General features: G+C 45.3%; 1 protein-coding gene across 1 annotated transcript in view; it reads left to right on the plus strand.

Annotated features, from left to right (window-relative positions):
- TENM4 (teneurin transmembrane protein 4) overlaps positions 1–22,990 on the plus strand; it is an 873,376-nt gene that overhangs the window by 161,839 nt on the left and 688,547 nt on the right. Inside the window, exon 2 of the mRNA XM_078658490.1 lies at positions 10,551–10,842. Coding sequence (XP_078514616.1) covers positions 10,620–10,842 — 223 coding nt within the window. The 5' untranslated portion in view covers positions 10,551–10,619. The remainder of the gene's footprint in view (positions 1–10,550; positions 10,843–22,990) is intronic.

The following is a 22,990-nucleotide window of genomic DNA, read 5'->3' on the forward strand; positions in this document are numbered from 1 at the left end:
ATTCCTTAGCGTTTTCTGTCATCTGGTCAGTGATTCGTCTTCCTTGTGTTTTCTTTTTAATAGGCTTGAAGTGATAGGGTAAATGTAGTTTTGTTCCGCCATTTTGAGGCATATTTCGTGCATGCTCGCGCAAAGAAGTACATTAATTATAATTAGGAGCTGTCAGGGTGCCTCCGTTAGTGAATACAGATGGCCGGGCGCGTTCACAAATCTGCAGCGCTCAGCGCGCAGCTTCCTTGTTTTGCAAGATGCGATCACCGCTTTAATACAGATTCGCTGAGGTACGTTCATGAGGCATTTATAAGGTATTGGCAAAATTAATGGTCCAGGCTTACGAATTATTCACGGCAATTCATGAATATATGTTGTTGTTTTTTTAAAGGCACGATTTCTCACGAGCGTGTGAAGGACTGTTTATTTTCCAGACCATTGGATTATTTTTTTTTCGCTATCACAAGGTATGTCAAGTAAGACACGTTTTTTTTTAAGACACACACTGCACCGCAGTTATTAAGTAAAATAACAAAAAGGAAGCGAGTGGGGCCGTGCATGAACGCACAATCGCCCAGTTGCAAAGAGTACATGGGAAGTAGTTTGCATTGTTCCCCGCCTGCAGCCGCGGTTTGAATCCGGTCCTGGAAGCCCGGGGCCCCGCCGCAGCTTGGCACACTTGTGGTTGGAAACTATGACTGGTCTGTTTTTGTGTAATCTGGCGGAGGGGGGGGGGGGTCGCTTGCTGTGTAATTACTGATGCTCCCGCTCGGATGCATTGAATCCCGGCGCACCCTTTGCCTCCCGCTGTGCACGCATGCACCGCCCGGACGAGGCCACCGCGCCATGCTTTGCAGGGAGATGCTTCATACGAGCCCCTGGAACGTGCAGACCTGCCCACCGCTCCGTGCCACCCACTGAGATGGCCGGGCGCGTTCACAATTCTGCAGCGCTCAGCGCACAGCTTCCTTTTTTTGCAAGATGCGATCACCGCTTTAATACAGATTCGCTGAGGTACGTTCATGAGGCATTTATAAGGTATTGGCAAAATTAATGGTCCAGGCTTACGAATTATTCACGGCAATTCATGAATATATGTTGTTGTTTTTTTAAAGGCACTATTTCTCACGAGCGTGTGAAGGACTGTTTATTTTCCAGACCATTGGATTATTTTTTTTTCGCTATCACAAGGTATGTCAAGTAAGACACGTTTTTTTTTAAGACACACACTAATGTGGATGTAAGTTTGGAAATGACAGGAGCACCATATTTCTTACAGATGATTATGAAATCGGATGGTCAGCACCTGGTCCTGCTTTAATCAGGTCAGCTACATTCTATACTTATTTGAGGGTGTTATCGGAGAGAGTAAGCAGCACAGCACTTTTCAACTCAGGTGGCAATAGTACATTTGTTGATGTATGTACAACCATGCAACATTTGTATCAGTGCTCCCTTCACACCTCGCCATAGCCTTGTGCCCCAAAACGCTTGTATTGATCATCACGGGTTCAAACTGTGTGATCCTGGACACATCGCCCACCCCTCCTTTGTCCCCGATCTCTGGCAAAGGTGGGAGCGCTTAGAAGCAAGCGTATACCCGTGTTAAGCAGCATATATGGAACTGGGTCGGTACGTTGGCAGCTGCCGCTAGCGCCCCCCTCCAACACCCCCACAGCTCCCCCATCCCAGATGTAAGTCTCCCGCGCCCAGTATTGGCTACTTTACATGTCTCGGCCTGGGAGTTCATTCCGTAGGAACCCGGGCTCACTTAGCTGACGTCTCAGGGCAGGGAAGGATGTGCGCTGGCACGGTGCCACCCACATGTAAGTACGTGCCTGCGGTGGCCCTGTCTTTGCATTCCTATTTGCATTCAGTGCTCTTGTAAGGACATTTCATAATCCCACAATTTAAATCATCCCTCAAGGTGGAGCTTTGTGAGTTTATCAGGAGCCTGGGAAAGGGTACCAGCATGCTACAATAGAAGTCGGACAACTCGGTGGGTCAAGTGCCTGCTACAGAGATCTGAGTAACCTGCAGGGGTAATATTCGAATATAGACAGGGCCAACTTAGATTTCGCAGCACATTTCACTGTTGTAACACATGTGTGCAGCACCAGTACTATGAGCCTCTGGTGCTCAGTGCCACAAAGGCTGAAGCACAGTAACTTTCTAAAGTACAGAAATCCAAGCTTGTGAGCACGATGCTGCGGTCCAGTCCTAGATATTCTTACCAGCCTGCCAGTCCTCTTCAGACTGCAGCTCCTTTCCTCCCCCACTGGAGATCTAATGTAAGTATCGCGCCTGCCGCTGTCCATCGCAGAGTGCAGTAGAGTGCAGCGTGCAGTAGAGTGCAGCGTGCATTAGAGTGCAGCGTGCAGTAGAGTGCGGCGTGCAGTAGAGTGCGGCGTGCAGTAGATTGCGGCGTGCAGTAGATTGCGGCATGCAGTAGAGTGCAGAGTGCAGTAGAGTGCAGCATGCAGCGTGCAGTAGAGTGCAGCGTGCAGTAGAGTGCAGAGTGCAGTAGAGTGCAGTAGAGTGCAGCGTGCAGCATGCAGTAGAGTGCAGCGTGCAGTAGAGTTGAGTGCAGTTGAGTGCAGAGTGCAGTGTGCATTAGAGTGCAGAGTGCAGTAGAGTTCAGAGTGCAGTAGAATGCAGTAGAGTGCAGTAGGGTGCAGTAGAGTGCAGTAAAGTGCAGTAGAGTGCAGAGTGCAGCAGAGTGCAGCAGAGTGCAGCAGAGTGCAGTGTGCAATAGAGTGCAGAGTGCAGCAGCGTGCAGTAGAGTGCAGTGTGCAGTAGAGTGCAGCAGAGTGCAGAGTGCAGCAGGGTGCAGTGTGCAGTGTGCAGTAGAGTGCAGTGTGCAGTAGAGTGCAGTAGAGTGCAGAGTGAGTGCAGAATGACTGCAGAGTGAGAGTGAGTGAGTGCAGAGTATGAGTGAGTGCGGAGTGCGTGCAAAATGAGTGCAGAGTGACAGTGAGTGCAGAGTGAGTGCTGAGTGCATAGTGAGTGCAGAGTGAGTGCAGGGGCAGAGTGAGTGCAGTTGCAGAGTGAGTGCAGGGTGAGTGCAGGTGCACAGTCATACAGTTGCAATATTTCAATAGATACATTTAATAATGTCTGATCTTACCTACAACTGTGTCAATGAAAACGTTTTCCTTTTTCACAGACTGTAAATCAAAGTTACAAACACATATTTTACGTATAGTGTGTGAGTGTGCAGAGTAAGCAGTATGTGGGATTAGTGTACAGTGAGAGTGAGTGCAGAGTGAGAGTGAGTGCAGAGTGAGTAAGTGTAGAGTGAGTACAGAAAGAGTGAGTGCAGAGTACAGAGTGAGTGCAGATGCAGAGTCAGTGCACAGTGGGTGCAGGTGCAGAGTGAGTGCAGTGTGAGTGCAGAAAGAGTGAGTGCAGAGTACAGAGTGAATGCAGAGTGAGTGCAGAGTGATTGCAGATGCAGAGTCAGTGCACAGTGAGTGCAGGTGCAGAGTGAGTGCAGACTGAATGTGAGTGCAGAGTGAGTGCAGAATAAGTGTGAGTGCAGAGTGTGTGTAGAGTGAGTGCAGGTGCAGAGTGAGTGCAGAGTGAGTACAGGTGTAGAGTGAGTGCAGAGTGAGTGCAAGTGCAGAATGACTGCAGAGTGAGTGTGACTGCAGAGTGACTGCAGTGAGTGTGACTGCATAGTGACTGCAGAGTGAGTGTGATTGGAGAGTGAGTGTAGAGTGAGTGGAGGTGCAAAGTGAGTGCAGAGTGAGTGCAGGTACAGAGTGAGTGCAGAGTGAGTGCGAGTGCAGAATGACTGCAGAGTGAGTGTGACTGCAGAGTGACTGCAGCGTGAGTGTGACTGCAGAGTGACTGCCGAGTGACTGCAGTGTGAGTGTGACTGCAGAGTAACAGTGACTGCAGAGTGACAGTGACTGCAGTCTGTGAGTCTGCAAGGTAAACAGTATGTGAGTATGTGAGTATGCAGGGTGAACAGTGTGTAAGTGTGCAGGGTGCAAAGTGTGTGAGTGTCCAGGATGAACAGTGTGTGACTATGCAGGATGAACAGTGTGGATGTGCAGAGTGAGCAGTGTATGTGTGTAGGGACACTGTGTGAGTGTGCAGGAGACAAACATTAAAACTAAGTTCACCACACACATACATAGGACCACACACATAAAAACCACACACCACACACACATACACCACACACACATACCACACTCACACACACCACACACACCAGCCTCTCACCACCACACACTCATCACCGCACACTCACCACCACACACTCACCACCACACACTCACCACCACACACTCACCCCCACAGACTCACCCCCACAGACTCACCACTACACACACAACCACACGCCATCAGTGCACGCTTTCACCAAGCACAAACACCACCAGCCATCAATGTACGCTTTCACCAAGCACAAACCACACCATGCGTCAGTGCATACTTCCACCACGCACACAACACCAAATGTCAGTGCATGCTTTCACCAAACACACACACACACCACCAGCTGTCAGTGCACACTTTCACCAGTCACACACAACACCAGCTGTCAGTGCACACTTTCATTAGGCGCACTTGCCACCAGCCGTCAGTGCACCCTTTCACCAAGCACACACATTACCAACTATCTCTGTACACTTAACAGGCACACACACTACCAGCCGTCAGTGCACGCTTCCACCAGGCACACACACCTCCACCCGGCACTGCATGCTTCCACCAAGCACACATACCACCAGCCATCAGTGCACAATTTCTACAGGCACACACACCACCACCCATCAGTGCACACATCAATTGTTAACGCATCTACAATTAACTATTGTAGCAATCTCACTATGCTGCACTTACTTTTAAAAATATTCATCTAAAGCGCAGCATGCACCATTGCTACTAGTCCAATCCAACACACATATTTCCACTACACACCACATGCATACACTCCATAACACATGGCTACAAGACATTGCCATTTACAATGCCATTACCTCCAACTCAAAAAAATCCGAGACCTATTGCATTTCTAATGCTTGTTTATACAGCTGCTGCAGGCTTCAGTGTATTATACAGGTTGCACATGACAGACGCAAGGATGGCTAAAGCACGCATGCCTCTACAATGCTGCCCCAACAGCAAATGCATCGAAACAACGCATTCCTTCACCATGCATGACGTTACCACACAATATCATGATAAAGGCATGATTCCTAAAGTGTTCGGTGGGGTAAAGATCACTCCCCCCCCGCCCTCAGCCCTATAACCGGGCCCCTCGTACAAAAAACTACCCCAACCCTAAACCCGCCCGTGAGCCCTAAAACGTCCCCCTGCCCTGAAAACTGTTCCTCCCACCTCCCCTGAGCCCTAAAACTCGCCCCATGTCCTAAAATTTTCCCTGGCCTGAGCCCTAAAATTACCCCTAGAGCTGAAAATGATCCCTTCCCCCACCTTGCCCTGAGCCCTATAAACGGAGACCACGTCCTAAAACCTAACACAACCAAGCCTTCCTGCCCTGATAACTGACCCCCACCCCTGAAAACTGGCCTGACCCCCTCCCCGCCCTGAGCACTAAAAGCCAGCCCCCTTCCCTAAAAACAACCTGACCCCAGAGCCCTAAAATCTACCCCACCCCTAAAAACGTCCCCTAAAACCCAGCCCCACTTACCAGACCACATCCTCTGCCAAGCCTTTCTCTTCCTGTGGCCGCCCATCCGCACATGTAGACCACACACTGCCTTAAACACGATATGTATGGTTAAGATATATGCATGGTTAACGCATATGCGTGATTAAGGCAAGCGTGGTTCGTCTTGCGGGGAACCAGCATGCATGACTCGGCCTGCGCTGTAAAGTCCGTTCCCCTATTATAAGCAGCTGTTTTTCAGGTACTGACACTACAGCAGGATGGCTCAGTGAGCCGCGTGGTCACTTACTGCTGAGACATGTCCTCACTACTGAGATAAGCCGAGATTTGTAGGTCACAACTACAAACCTCAACAAGGTCTAGTCTGTACTTAATCTTTCCATGGTCAGTAAATTGACTTCCATTAATCTAAGTCATAATCACACCTGTTATGTACAATCTGTGAAAAGAGTAGAAGTGTGGTATGAAGTGCTGTGCAATAACAAGTTATTGTTCCAGCAGAAGTTTGTGTTCTTCTCCGGGAGCTGCTGCAGACGTTGTCAACTTTGGCAACAGGTAGTGTGACAAGACAACTTTACTGCAATAAATATTGCAGTAGAATGGTAATATCATTTTCGTATTGCAGGTGGAGAGTGATGTCATTGCTAAATCAGATGCACCATGTATGTTGCTGTTAACACCATGGTTTTTATTTATTTATAAGGCTTTCTAGAACACAAACATGACCCAAATGTGTCAGAGCACTCTACGAGGGTATAAAATGAGTTAACATAACAGTAGGGGTTGGCATCAGATGCTCATCTGCAGGCAGGCTGACACTGATCGGGAGCGCAACAATTTATGTGGCGGAGGGGACGTCCCACGCCTCGCAGGGAAAGTCTCTTTTTGTAATTTCCCAGTGAGTCCTGGGAATCCATGTGACCAACCAACTCTGATAGTCTCATAGGGCTAAGAGGCTACCACAGAGGAATATGTCCATCTGCTTTCGGGTATCCAGGTGCTCAGCTGACGGTGAAGGCTTCAAAGGGGTAAGGAGGTAGCCGTGGAAAGAGTATCTGTTTTGGGTCCAGATGATTGGCCGGTTGAGATGGTCTCATAAGGTAAGGAGGTAACCTTTGGAAGAGTATCTGTTTTGGGTCCAGGTGATTGGCCGGTTTAGATGGTCCCACAGGGCAAGGAAGTAACCTTCTGAAGAGTATCAGTTTTGGGTCCAGGTGATTGGCCGGCTGAGATGGTCTCGTAGGGTAAGGAGGTAGCCATGGGAAAAGTATCTGTTTTGGGTCCAGGTGATTGGCCGGCTGGGATGGTCTCATAGCGTAAGGAGGTAACCATGGGAAGAGTATCTGTTTTGGGTCCAGATGATTGGCCGGCTGGGATGGTCTCCTAGGGTACGAAGCTAACAGTGGCAAGAGTATCTGTTTCGGGTTCAGGTGATTGGCCGGCTGGGATGGTCCCATAGGGTAAGAAGGTAACAGTGGCAAGAGTATCTGTTTCGGGTCCAGGTGATTGGCCGGCAGGGATGGTCCCATAGGGTAAGGATGAAATCTTCGAAAGAGTGTCTGCTTTCGGTCCAGTTGATTTGCCGGCTGGGCAAGGAGATTTACAGCTGGAAGAATCTGTTCATCAAAATTGTTTCAACCCCCTTTTTGGAAATGGCAAACAAAAAGTTGGTGCGGATTTCCAGTTGAGGGGAGTTCAATATTCTTTGGGGCAGCTTGGGAAAAGAATCAAGCAGAGGTGCTTCTTTACTTGAATCTCAGAAGTTCGAGTAGCAGGGAGCTGGTGCTGTGTAAGGAACAGTTTTCTCCTGATATGGTAAGATTGTGTGCTAGTTATTTAGGAGAACTGAAATGTACAGTTCTGTATGCCAGACAGGCCACCTTGAGCATGCTTCTGGCTTCTATGGGAGCCACTGGAGAGATACGAGAGAGGGAGTGATGGGATAGAAGTGGCTCATACCAGGGGCCAGTCTCGCTGCTGCATCGAGGGTTGCATTGAGCGGGGCAGGTGGGATTTCGCTCTACTAATTAGTGTGGCAATACCATAGTCTAGTCTGGACAGTACCAAGGATTTCACTGTATTCTTGAAACCTAGTATAGAGATAAATAATACTTTGGAAAGATAGCCCTCATTTAGCGAACATTTTACCATGATACCTCAACATTTCTCTGAAAATGTTCCAGAGCCATTATTCAGAGTCTGTTGCAGTCATTCGCAGTTGTTTTAGTATGTTTATGGTGTAGGCAAAGGAATCTTTTTTACAACATTTATTTCAGACCTTACACACCGACTTGAGATCACATTTCTGAAACCGATAAATGGGTATATATATCAACTGCCTCAGAAAATAAAACTGTAGTAATCAGGTAAGTAGTCTGCTTCCTAAAAAAGTCAGTCGGTCAAGGTGCTGTGCACTGCCAGGGAAGCTTTGTTCCTGTGTTATTTTAGTGTGGCAGGGATGGTCCCATCACTGACTCTAGAAGGCACCAGCGTCGGGAATTCATGTGTCATGTGACCCACTTGCGGGGCCGATCTTATGCTCGCCTCTATGACCCATGTTATGAGTGTCCCGGAAGGGGGTAGAACCTGTAAAATAACAATGTATTGGGGTGAGGTATTTATCGGGCCCAGTAAATACCATCTATTACAAGTTTTAACTCATAAATGGGATATAACATGCAGAGTTTGGTGCCTACCGCACTGGCTTCTGAGCATATCTATTAACCCCTTCGACGCTCATGACGAGCTCAGCTCGCCATGAGTTACGCCTCTCGTACGCTCATGACGAGTTGAGCTCGTCATGAACCGCGGGTTTTCGAAAAAGTCAGCGCACAGCGGGAAAACGCGTAGCGCGGATGAGGTTAAAGAGCTGTATCGCCCTTGTACCACGCAATGGGGTGCAAGAGCAACGCTACTCTTAAGTTAGATTTATCAAGCCATGCAAGGCCCATTGCTTGGCCTTAACGTGCTGCATTGCATTCCTCTGCCCCAGGGAGGCATCCATGGGTGTTCCCATGGATTTTAGTGCATTCCAAGATTTACCATATCCGGTAGACCTGGGAATGCTTCAAAATGCTACGCCTCCCCTGGAGAGGGGTAACGTGGAGAAATATCTTTATTTCTCCTGGTTACTTCCTCTTTCTGTAGCACACATAGAAAGAGGAAAATGGCTCTCAGGATTGTTTTTGTCAGGAAAGTGCTCCTTCCTGCACAAAAACAATCCTGGTTACAGCGCAGGTGCAAGGGTGGCTGCGTTGGTGCTAGGCAGAACATTGTGCGCCAGTGCAGGTAAAAGACAGGAGTGTATCGTGTTATGTTAAATACAGCGATTCCTGCCCCATTCCCTATCACGCAGCGCAGCAAAGTGATTTTTTTTATAAATATGCCTGTAGGGTCTCTGTACTCACAAGGGGCTTATTCCTTCAATACATTTCTGTGTTTTTACCCGCTGAATTTGATCTAGGGAAAATTGTACAGATGTCAGGTTTATCGTAACCGGTAATGAAAACTTGGCAAGGGTAGGAATTCTGATACCCGTAGAAACAAGAGTGTGCCCGGGGATTGGAATTTAGCCGCAACCTCTAGATTGAGTCCTCTATAAGCTAAAAAATCAGTGATGTACCTTGGCAAAATCAAGGGCCTTGTTCACAAAAGGCCTTGGCCGTAGGCAGTGGAGAGATTTATTTTATTTATAAAGTTTTATATAGCGCGAACTTGATCCCGAAGGATATGAAGTGTAAACTCATATATGCAAAGCTGTAGACCAAACAGACTCCCCGGTGTTGCTTTATACATTGAAGTGGGCGTCAGCATCCCATGTCTGCTCTGGGCTTTTATGTTATGGACTAGATGGACATCAGGTAAGTATTTAAACATAAATGGCTGCTCATAATTGATAGTTCATAATTGAACCTTCATGATTGGCCACTCCTGAACTGCTTTTAATGAGTCTGAGAAGCCGATGCTTTCATCTGTATTCCTGTGAAACTACCTCGCTACCTTGTACAGCGCACCGAGGCAACCCGTTTGCACCATTAGCACTACACAAACCAACAAATAAGAAAAATCACTAAATTCTGATTTACCTTTTCTATTGAGGATGGTTGATCCTTGCCACAAGTGCGGCTTCTAAAAACGAGGAAGGATCCAGGCGCAAAACCAACTGTTTACGTTCTAGATCATAATATTAAGCACAAATAGTTCTTGCCTTCAATTAGTGTCCACTGTCCACATTACTGAAGCCAGTGAGAGCATTATTAAAAGCAGTATTAACAGCATTTCGGGCCACCTTCATAGGAAAATCACTTACTCTCCCTTTAAACTGTGGGGGTGACATGAGGCGCCATTTTGGTTTACCCATAATCCCTTTGTTTACAGGCAAGATGAAAGACTATGGTTTTAATGCTCTGCAGTGACATGCTCTGATGATGTGTGCCTACAGACTCTTGCATGTTTCAGCTTCCATAACCCGCATTTGTACAAGTATTTACTTAGCTTTTAGAAAAGATAAGACACATATAATATTTATGGTGATTCGAGGAAAATGACACTGGGATAGCATGATTAATGCAAGCTAAAAGCGAGATGTGATTCAGGGAATTGGCAGAGAATGGTGTGTGGTGGGTGGGAAGGGAAGGGGACGAGACACGCGCTGCTGCTGAGCAATGGCTTGCTTAGCAGCCCGCGCGGCTCACTGCGTGGAAACCAGGGCACGTATTAAAAGCCGCGCGAGACAGTTCAGAGGAAGCGTAGGGTGTGCATCCCTGTGTCGTTGGCTCTGAAATCGAGGCAGCAGACGAGGAGCCTGGTGCCCATGAGAGCTTTGCAGCACATTGATCTGTGCGGTGGTAATGGGATAAAAGCACAGTAATTACTCTCGGCTCTACTCAAGATCCCTTTTTCTTTTCCCCTGCAGGTTATTTACATCTGTTTACCGTGGACACCGTCTTTGTTTTTTAATGTGGAAGGCACAGACTAGAGGGCCATGGATGTGAAGGAGAGGAAGCCGTACCGGTCCCTGACACGGCGGCGCGACACAGAGCGCCGCTACACCAGCTCCTCGGCAGACAGCGATGACAGCAAGGTGCCCCAGAAGTCCTACAGCTCCAGCGAGACTCTGAAGGCCTACGACCAAGACTCGAGGCTGGCGTACAGCTGCCGGGTCAAGGACATGGTCCACCAGGAAGTGGACGAATTCTGCCGGGCAGGTGAGCGCCACCATCCTATATCTTGTGTTGCATGAGGATCAAAGCAAATTAAACCTCAAAGATGAACTCCCACCCAAGAAAAATAATCCTTTCCATTTATCAGAGCCCTCTAGACAATTTTAAGCTTTTTGAGGCCATGGGGAAATAGATGTTTACCATACAGAGTGGTGATGAGCCACAGCGATGTTTCGGCATGTCCTCTTTTCATGCCCTTCAAAGGTCTTCTGCAGGATAGCGCCAGGGATCCCACAGAGGCTAAGTGATGGTGGCAGGGGCAAACCAATATTGCCCTGGTGGTATTACATAATCACGAGGGATTAGGTGGCAATGTGTGATCGTATTAAATAGCACTTCAAATGACAGGAGAAAGGCTGAAAAGAGGAAAGTGGCGGCTGCTTTCCAAGGTACATCACCAACCCGTGTTTCGTTTATTTATTTTTTAAGTTCATTTTGGGCTCTATTTTAGGTGTTACATTCTGCACATTAACATTGCAGGGTGGCAAATGGTAAAGTAAGTATCACCTCTCAGATATATTACACTTTTCAAAAGGTCAGGGGAAAAGTGTCTGAAGAGAAAGGTGAGGTGTCTTTGATGGAGATCCTCTTGAAAAAATTAGCACCAGGTTCGAATTTTGTTGCTTATTGTGTATGAATAGTCATTTTGTGTATCCTTATGTGATTTTTCACAATCACTTTTTTTGTCCTCATATATTTGCTCAAAGATGAAAAGGTGTCTGGTTCAGTGGTTCATATTGTCTAACATCAGCACAATGTTTGGACATGGACGTCCATACCTCTTTCTTTCATACCGTCACCGACTCATAGTTGATTGAAAATCTTAGGTATTACTAGGCCTGTTCCCGCTTGTGTCCTTCATTAGGGTTCGACTCAGGTACAACTTTGTCGGGTTCTGTGAATGAGTCCTTCTCAGGCAGCCATCTTTGGATGATAGCAAACACCCTTAAGCGATGGACAAAATTATATGTCACATGATGTGTCAAAGATCTATGCACTTTTTGAAAACTCCTCAAACAGCTTCTCCAACTTTAAATGCAGGACACTCTCTTTACCTGTTGTCATTGATATTAGTGGCTGTCACAGACATGCTGTGTAAAATACACTGGTGTACCGTGTCATATGACAAGCTCCATCATTGGCCAGGTCACTTGTGGTCTCATTTCCTGCCTGCAACACCCACAGCAAAACTGGAGGTCGCTCATTCTCCTACATCTCACCCAAGACATGGACCGACCCCCCTCAACACATCAGAGCCTCCTCCTCACTTCTTAAGATCCGCTTGAAGCTAAAGACCCGGCTCTTGGTATAAGCACCTTGGGGACCACAAACCTACACACCTGCCAAAGCACCTGGATACCCTCTCGGGTGGTTAGTGCACAATACAAATCAAACACTGACTGTAGTGCATTTAACAAAGCCCTGCATGGCACTGGATGTCCCAATCAGAACATCTGCATGCCAGCACGCCTTGCCATCCACATGTTCAGCATCGGCTTACATTTAGCCGATCCGAAAAACTGTCTGAGAATGACGTATCCCTTCAAACCTCATTTGCCCTTTTAGGCAACAGCCTGTCTTTTTGGGCCCTATCTTCATCATCCTTTGACGACAGCAGTGCTTTAAATGGGCAGGTACTGTCCGGTACTGAGTTTATTTGAAAGGGAGTACCTGCTCTTCTCTGCTCTGTTTAATTTAATTTAATGTGAAAGTGCAGCACTTCTCAGGAGAAAACAGGCACTCTAAATGAGTACCTGCACTTCTATATTTTCATTTAAACACTAGATGACATCAATGTTATCTGTCTATGCTTGAGGCTGCAGTTTCTGTGCATGGGGACTTCAGCCCTGCCCCAACCAATAATTTGCTGAAAAGAAAAATAGGTGACAGTGGTCAAAGCTCAATGATAGCACTTCACAGATTGAGGAAAACAGTAAACAGAGACAAGTAATGTGTGCTCAATGGACAAAAAGACACTGGGGCATATTACCAAGCATTAGCGATAATTATCGATATTGCTTGGTTAGAGACAAAATTTTACCGCAGAGCTGCGGCGATTTTTATCGCAGATAAACCTTGGTATTACCAAGGTTTATCGCAAATGCGATAAAAAACGGCCGCAATGCATGAATATCGCTGAAAAGTCAGCGATAATCTTGCATTACCGAGCTAATGCTCTTAGCCATGTTATCCACCTCCCATTGGATAACATGGCTAAGAACTGCTCAGGGGCAGGTGTTAGCTTTTGGAGATATTCGCGCTTAGCGCGAATATCTCCAAAAGTTGGTAATAGGAGATAGTGATGTTAGCGACTGTTTCCAGTCGCTAACATCTTGGCACGCCCACTTTGCATGTCATTATTGATAAATATCACTGACATGCAAAGTGGGGCCCAAGATGGTCGCTATCTCCTACTAGCTGTCGCTAACTGGTGTTAGCGACAGCTAGGTAATAGGGAGATAATTTTATCTCCGCTTTCTTGGCTTTTAAAGCCAAAAAAGCGGAGATAAACCCCCTTGATAATATGCCCCACTGTGTCACCAAAATAGTGTTACAAAAATATAAGAAAGAAACTTTCAAATATTCACAATATGAGAAATATACCCAGAGCACCACGGAATAATAATGTAAGGTCCGTCAATCCAGCGGGTCCAAAGATGTTACTTAAATTAAACAGATAGAAATCAGGGTAACAGGAATCTGTAAAATCCAGTGGCTGTTTTATGTCTGGATTTTACAAAATTGAATACAAAAAGGAACATTAAAATTGGTTTGGACATTTACATTTTTGGTGCTCTGGAAATGTTTCTCAACCATTTGCTGACTCAGCATTATCTGAAGGAACTCTACGGGGCATATTATCAGGAACGGCGTCGGTTTAGCTGCAGAAAACTGCCGCTAAAGTGGCGATAATGGGCTTGATAATATGCCCTTGAGAATTCCAATAGAAGTCCATGCTCTGGTGTGTACCTGGGCTTCTATTGGAATTCTCCAGGGCATGTTATCAAGCCCATTATCGCCGCTTTAGCTGCAGATTTCTGCCCCTAAACCGGTGATAATTTGAACACATTTCTTGATAATATGCCCCCACATTTGGCAGGACCATGCGTATGTGTGTTTTGCTTCTATTACACGCCAGCCATTCATTAGGCATGTTCTATGCGTTCTTCACACACTTAGAACAGATAATGGCATTCAGTGGCATGTGTCATGATGTCTGGGGTAAATCGTTATTTTGACTGGCATCCGGGGGATACCTAGACTATATCACGCATTGACTGCTATCTGGGAACATGCCTGGGGCACAGCATGATATCAAAGGGTGTATACGTGTGTCATGTATTCATCATTGCATTGATGGCAGAGGGGGTATACACGGAGTACATCATTGCATTGACTGGCAAATTGGGTGGTGTGTGGTACCTGACTATCATGGCATTGCCTGCCATATGGGAGACACCCAGGTTACAACACTGCAATCATTGGCATGTGGACACATGAAAGAGGAACAACATGGCATTGAGTATAAAGGGAGCAGTGTCTGGAGCACATGCGGCATTTAGTGGCATGTGAGGAGACAATTGTACCACATGTTTTCTTTGACCGGAAGCTGGATGATACCTGGGCACACCATGGCGTAGATTGAGAGATGGGCATAGGTGCCAGCGTAAATCATGGCATTAACAAACGAAGGATATGCCCACAACACATCATGCCATTGAGAGTAAAATATAGAGCGATACCCAGGCACACAAAGGGATCTATTGGTTTATGATGGTGAAATCTGATCTGAGAGACCAACTACTGCAGAGATTATGACCATTAATTGGTAAGAGTGTGGGTTTTGAATCTGGCCTGGTGTTTATTACATGGTCTACATTTGTTCTTTTCTTTAATTTTATTAACTAAGCATAAATTAGGTCTACTACTCTGCCAGTGCTTGCAATTGTGAAATTAAATAACGTTGTTGTCCCACCCTTCCCCTTACTGGCACATTCAAAGTAATACCATATATCCCATAAAAGGTTTGTGAGGGGCACGATGCACAAATTAAAGAACATGGAAGATAAAATTGAAAAAGGTGCATCATACATTCTAAAAAGTCTGCTCACTCTGCAGCCCATGAAGTTTAGGACTATATAGTGACCATTCATTCTGGGCAACTTATAAAACTGCTGGTGACCAAGTTTCTGTGGAACATTGTTCTGTATTGGGCATCATTTCATCCCCTTTGGTTCATAGTGTTCTTGAAGGAGTGGGGCAGGCCTGCTTACTCTTCTCATTCGCTCTGTGCAGCTAGGCCTTGTCTTTGTCTCACCTGTGTCACTGCTCAGCAGCTACCACTCATACCAGCATGTCTGCAGGCTTCACTGGAGAGGAACTGTATCACGACCGCTATGTCACCCTACCAGGGGGAGCAGGAATATGGGAAGCTGGTCAAAATCACAGCACTACAAATATGATACCTCCCGAAAAACATAGTACAAAGCAAAAAGAATATAGCACACTCCTGAATGAATATAACATATTTTTTAAAATCTGATACATGGCAGAATCCATTTACCACGAGGCAAAACAGAATATAGAAACACCTGTGGACTGCATTTAAACAGATAGGCTGTGCAGCCATGTGTAATTATGATCAATTTCATTCAGGAGTGTCCGAAATTGCACATTTTGTTCCCAAACTTTTTATGAAATTCCACTACATCTGATGGCCCTTATCATCCATTAAAATGTACCAAAAGTCCATACATACCTCATGGTCTAAAACAAGTGAGCGAATGTCTCTCAGCTGCGGTTTTACTTTTGCTCTGAGACACTTCCTGTTGAAACCAGTGTCATGGGTCACAAAAACAGGCACATTTTGGCTTCCTTTGAAATCTAGTGAAGTTTACGAATACTTTGCTGGCTTAAAAATCTTCCTGGCTTAGTTGATTTCTGAAATGACTTCATATTTCACCATATTAATTCTCCACTAATCCTTTGTAGGCTTCCTGAATAGCGTGTGTCAACAAGCGCTATATAAATACAAACCTTTGTCCACCTCTATCCTTCTGCTATCATTCCAAATCCAATTAACTGACTAACCTATCCACCACCTTAAAATATACTTGCATGTTTCACTATACTAATTCAACACTAATCCTCTATGGGTCCCGGAGTAGCTTGCTACTCACCGAAAAAGCACTTCGACACCTCGTCAGGGGTAGTAAGCGCTATATAAATGCAATTACAATACAATACAATACATTGGAGAAATGCCATTAGCCACAAGTGCATTCCATCAAGTATACTGAGAGGGGTTCCTTAGATGTACCGGCAGACTGCTGCAAAGGAGGGTAAGAGAATGCAGAAAATATGGCACATTAATCAATATGTGTAACAGTCAAAACTCGGCTTTTATCTAAAAAAAGACGAGAATTTTATTTGAACTCACGCTGCCCTTGCACCGAGAAGCTAGATATATTGGATTAAAACAAAATCCAAAGATTGTTTGACACAAAATCAAGAAAGTCACTGTGTACAATGTCAAGTTATCTACTATAAACTGGGTAGTAGAGTTATGTGATTCGGTGGCTCTGGCATTTTCCACATAAATATGGCTTCACAGCACTTGCCACATAAACCAACATCTGCTGCATAATTTTCAGATTTCAAACTAGTTCTAATTAGGTGAAACTTTTGCCCAGACATTATTGATATGAGTAGGACAAAACAATGAAATGTTATCACTAGACAATATGTCATATTATACCGCATAATTTGCCTTTACTTGTTGCACACTTTAGTCAACCCTATTGCTAATTTGGCCCTCCGCTACCACATAATTTTAGTGACCCTCATTAAACTTTTGCAATTAGGCCCAAAAGGCTACAATTGCTTACAGTTTTAAAAACCTCAAAACTATGCCAATTACAGAAGTGGGAAGAAAGGCTCTACTTTACCTATGGAGAGCTACATTTCCTGTGACAATCTTAACGTCATAGAACCTACTGCGCGCTTCACATTAGAATATTTAGGTATTTCACAACAAACTAGACATGAGCCAAAATATGTGGCTGTTCTACTTCTTCGAGAGAACTGAAGATCATGTTATTAGAGTGCACAATTTTTGGGTTTGAACTAATCATATCAAGCTAGAATATCTGTCCAACAATATGCATTCAGGACCTTATGGTGCAAATTTCAAAGACAGATGTATAATCAGAATTTGACGCCTTGAGAGCAAGAGTCATTGAAAGCGAAGGAACTCAAGTCAAGTCAATAAAACATAGTCAATGACTACTCAAAAAGTTTCAATTTCAATACAAATCAATTTGCTGATCTTCTGCAATGTATCTAAGCCTGGAATGCACCCATAGCTGTTCAATAGGATGCTGCCGCTGTTTCAATGTAAGAGTTTACGCTACTCGCCTCCTAAGGTTTGTGCTATATAAACACAATTACTGCAGATACATTCGACTTTTACTTAATTGACGTATAGTTCTTCATAATTGATGACGATCCTCTCAAGGCACAGTTGCTCAATCTGAATATTAATGGGATTGATAAAGATTGATCCCTGAGAAACAAAGATTGCAAGTTGATTGGTGTAAGGTTCCCTCGTTCCTTGTTGCTACAATGAGGTTCCTTTTTTCTGTAATGTGGTTGTGAAGTTGTGAGACTGATGGAGTGTGGTATGTGCAACGTATTTTCAAGTGGTCTCAGGTCACACCAGATTTTCAGGATAATACATGATAAGATTACAGTAATTGAATCTCAATTACTTTACCCCCACAACTTCAACCAACCAACCAGTTATCAGATTATATCAATTCTTACATCACAAAATAAATATTCAATCTTTTTGAACAAACAAGATGCTCATTAAACAATCCCTCTGTTACTTAAGGCATATTTCTTGACACCCTAAAAGTTGGATGTATCTCTTCAACACAACTGAAACAGGAACCCTGACCAAAATATCCTGACCAATTTCAGACCAGTTTCCAACATGCGATGGTTCGGGAAAGCAATTGAGAAATGCGTCTCTTTCTAACCAGCATCCGACATCAATGGCAAGCACTTTCTGGCTGATAGCCAATCAGAATTTTGTGCTGGCAACAGTACAGGGACAGACTCTCGTTGAACTCTGGATGTCATGAATCGACTATTGAATGACGTGGACTACTCCCTACTCATGATGCTCTGCCTTTCAGCTGCTTTTGACTTGGTGGACCATGATGATCAGCTGACAACCCTTCTGTGCTGCATGGGCTTTTGAGTATTTGGTTAATTCTCTTCCTTCTTAGCCTGTCTGTGTCACTTAGTAAAGATGGTGGCCCGCGCCTCTATTTGGGCTTAAATACCTTGTGTAATTCCCAAAGCCAGTTTGAGCAGAGACCTCTTTTTTAGCTTATCTCAAACTGATATATATAATATATAATCCACATTTGTAAAGCACACAATCACCCATAAGGGTCTCTAGGCGCTGGGGGCCGTCGAGAAGATTACGCAAGCTATTGCCCAGCGTCACATGGTGTTGGGCTAATCTGCCACCGGTGCCGGGGATCGAACCGCGATCCCCAGATTTCGGAGTCAGTCGCCCTAGCCGCGGCGCCACACCTCCTCCTGCGGTAGATCTTCAGGAGGTCTGAAGTAGCCTTTCTTTAATATGCTGAAGATACACAATTTATGTGAAAACTTTCTATGTAAAGAATATGCTACTGTTCTGCAATAGCCTCATGAAACTCCAACAGTGGGCACAGTATAACTCCCTGATGTTATAGCCTCAACAAACTTCTCTTGGTTAATCACTCTTTGAATAGTTTTGGCCCTACACTCTTAAATGGCTCATGGTTAACAGTTTCTCACCTTCAATTTCCTCATCAGCTAATGCCCTGTCCGTCATGCACTACAGCAAACAGGATTACCCAAACGTCCAACTTCCATCTTCAATCAGTAATGAAATCAAAACATTTGCTAGCACCCACACAATTATATTCTAAAACCCATGCCTTTGACATCTTGCATCAGAATGTCCACATTGCCATGCTGGCGGGAGAACTTCAGACAAACACCGCCCCACTGAAAGCCATTCTACACTCAACAGTAAGGCTATTCCCAGCAAACTCTAAGTTTGATCATGTATCTCCAGTATCGAGGCAATTGAACTGGCTCCCCAGTGAGGCAAGGGTCACATTTAAAATTCAATGCATCGCCCTCACACCGTGATACCTAACGAAATCTTCATGTATTACCAACATTCAAGATATCTCTGGAGAATAAAGTGACCTTTGAAGCAAGACCTCTCTCCTTTTGGAATCTACCAGGTTAACCCCTTCCATGCTGGTGGCGGAACCGCTCCGTCACCAGCCTCGGTGGCGTTGTGCTGGTGACGGAGCGGTTCCGTCACGGCCCGCTCGGCGCGCCTGCACAACGCGTTCTATTGAGCAGGCAGGGCCGTGAAGGAACCGCTCCGTCACAAGCACAGCGCGCCCGAGGCTCGTGACGGAGCGGTTCCGTCACGAGCATGGGAGCGCCGCGCTGCCCCCCTAGCGCTGCCGCGGAATTGCCACCGCAGCAAAGGGGTTAAAAACTGTGAAATCAGTCCAATTCAGGTTCAGCAACTGACCTTTAGAACCCTCAGTCCCTGCCAGCATGCAAGCAGCTCCCAGCCCTCTCTCCTTCAGGAAGGCTTGATACTTCACTTGAACTCCTACTAACTCCTTGCCCTCCTTACTGTCTGCATACCTCTTCCCTCCTTCTTGTACCTCATGGCTCTCACACTGCTACATTGTGACTGATACTGCAGCTTGTTGCTGTATGCCATTCTTTAAATGGTGTATTCTGCCTTGTGTATCAGTCCAATGCTGATTGCCATTGGAGCTATAGGAAACTATTGGCTGAAATCGTATGCACTTTAATCACACGTGTGATTGATAACAACGTAGCATGGTCTTGCAAATCTATGGTGGACATACCTTTTCGGTCAAATCTCGACCTGTAACATGAACATGATGGAACATTTGAGGCTTATTTAAAAGCCCCTGCGCTGCCGGTGCCTCACTTTTCCCCATATTAACCCCTTCGCTGCGGGGGTTAATTCTCCCGCTGTGCTGAGGGGGAGAGGGGTGCGCACAGCGCTCCTGTGCTCATGACGAGCTCAGCTCGTCACAGGTGCACCAGTTCCCGTGGAACGCTCAGCACAGCAGGGGAATTATCCCCGCATGCGAGCGTTCCACGGCTCATGACGAGCTAAGCTCGTCATGAGCACCGAAGCACCGTGCCTCATGACGAGCTCAGCTCGTCATGAGCATGGAAAGTGTTAAAAGTGACGCTCTGGTGGCGCAAGTGGCTTGTAAATAAGCCCCATTCTTTCTTCCCCTACCAGGGCCAAGTTCCTGGGAGGGGAAGAGCGCTCCCTGTTAGAACATTTGGTTCTAACAAAAAACTCACGAGAGCTTTCCTATATCTCCTCCCATACTCTGATGAGAGTTGGAAACATCAAACAATCAACATTGTTCATAGAAGGAAATTGAAGAAAGGGAAAGTCAATGCTTTTTGGTTTCTATTTAGTGTATCAGCTCAACCGATGAGTCCTACCCATCCTACTTCACTTTAAAGTGATGCTGGTCCATCATGAACACCAAGATGCCCCAACTCTGCTGTAAATTCATTAGCCTAAAACACCAAAGTCAGGACCTCATTTAATTAAAGTGCCTGGTCAAGAGACCTTTTTAGCTACATCAGCTGTAATGGTAACATAACTTTCTTTATTCTGCGTTAACTCAAACTTGTCCAGCCCTTGGCACTACCTGTTCGGATTACTTGATGGGTCGAGTTCTTATATACAGTTCAGTAGCCCCATAATGTCTGATGATGGCCCTGTTTTTCACTACCCCAGGTTCCTCTGACCCCAAAGCATGGAGTTACACCTAGTTCATAACTTACCGCTATGACCACTCTTGGAGGTACTTCAATGCCTCCTTGTTTTGCACGGTCTTCACCTGATGATGTTTACTTATTTTTAAAACTCGATTTAGAGGAGAGACTGCAAACAAAACAAAAAAAACATATGGCTTGTGAATTTCTAAAAGGGATGTGCTTTATTAATTTCAACAGCTTGCTTTGAAGCCTAATTGATTAACTATATTTATTCAAATACGTCCAGTTACTTAAATGTGTTGTGTACAAAGTCACACTAGCCTTTTAATCAAGAAGACAAGAAATATCTCTCAGTTAATCTCTTTTTTACGTCAATAGATGACAAAACAGGAAAGTGTGAATCAGCAGTGTATATTTTGGCTTCCACAAATAACACCTTAGTTTGTTGGCAGGCACTGCTCAGCTTGTAAACAGCATGTCCCTTTTTCCTCAGATCTCCCCTGGGCTGTGTTGATGTCTAATACAGGGCAATGGCATTAAGGTCCTGCCCCTCAGGATTGGTAGTGACAGTGGCGTGGATGAGAACCACTGGCGTGCGGGCTTCCACTGGAAGGTGTACTAGATAGCTAGACTTTTATCAGCGTAACAGACGGTCTGTGCAAAGTCAAGATATGGAAATCAGATGCAAGTAAACTGAGGAATCACATTCTGAATTGAGGGTACATTTTCTCAATTCCTATAATATGGAACACATTCCATAGGACACCTTATGGACCCTGGGTAGAAGGATCCAAGAGACGTAATACTAGTGGGCACATTCATTGGTGTTCTCCTACCTGCAGAAATGGAGCGGAACCACTCTGATACACCTTTATATGATCAGATCCTTATAGCTGTGGCACTTCAACAGCACTGAGTTATTCAGACTTTGAGAAGTCCTTGTCAGGGGTGGGAAGGAAAGGGGGTTCTCGTTGCAAGTCATGTATCATCCTCATACCACTGGGTCAATGGATTGATCCACCAACACAGCCATAGCCACTGAAATAGCCTCGAAATGGTGACTGCGCAGGATAGTGTACTAGCTTTGATGTCTTCTTGGGAAAGAAACAGTGTGGGCGACCACTGCTGCTTTGTGCCTCATAAACAGGACAAGGGCCTTCTGATGTGCTCTGCCCGAGTCTAGGCACCATAACAATGCACAATGGGTCATGTGCCTGTGATGTACACCTGCTGCACCTTACACCTGGACAAAAGAGCTTCTACTGCCCTCTGCATCTCAGGCTAAATACCTACTTTGTCTTGTACATTCATAGACATCTGTAGCCTCACCTACAACAATGGTGGAAGCGACCTGAATTAGCAGACATTCCACAGGGGAGATGTAGCATTTCTCCTCTTTACCCCCATTAGGGGTCCATAGATATCAGCTTGCTTGTGCAGGAGCACTATGCAGCTCTCAGAGGAAGACACACTTCTGAAACATACATTCTGAGCACTTAATGGGTGGTTTCTATGGACCTGGCATGCCCCACATTGACCAAAACTTGGCAGTCAATCAAAACCCTTATTATATGCTGTCCGAGTTGAACAACTGCCACTGCATTGTTAGGTAGATCCTAAGTTTTTGTGGGGAGCAGCTCCTGTATAGAGGACTCTACAACACCAGCGATACTCTGAATGTGCTCACCTCAAATGCCTGTATTTCTAGCAGAGTTTTTAAGCAAGGGATAAGCACAGTGCCATCCACGCCAAGCTAGAAAGGGACAAAGTTTTTTGCCAGCAAAGTATTAATGCGTAGGATTAGCACAGTGCCATCCACACTGAGCTGTAAAATGACAAAAGCCTTTTACCATTAAAGGCACAGTATTACAGCTTTGGATTGGTAAAATACCATCCAAGCCAACCTGAAGTCAATAAAAGCAACTCAATACATATATCACTATCATTATCGCTCTTCAGAGAGGTTTAGCTTTGTCCTGGCATTATTTGTGATGTTATTTTTGACTTTCCCGTCCCTAAAAACATATAAAATGATACCACACATGGGCATATAAAGTTGTACCATATATCTCAAATAACGGGAAGCCATTTTGAAAAATCCGCCTTATTGGATTAACGCGTCATGATAGAGTGGTAGACTTTTCACCATCGTTTTCTTCGGAAAATTTTCAATAAGAATTCACTCACAGAAATTGTATTGCAATTAGTTCTAGGTTCCGCAACAAATTGACTAGTCTATAAGGGATCACCCAGTATAAGTCAA

This window comes from Lissotriton helveticus, chromosome 8 (genome assembly GCF_964261635.1).
Source record: "Lissotriton helveticus chromosome 8, aLisHel1.1, whole genome shotgun sequence".
Taxonomy (NCBI): Eukaryota; Metazoa; Chordata; class Amphibia; order Caudata; family Salamandridae; genus Lissotriton; species Lissotriton helveticus.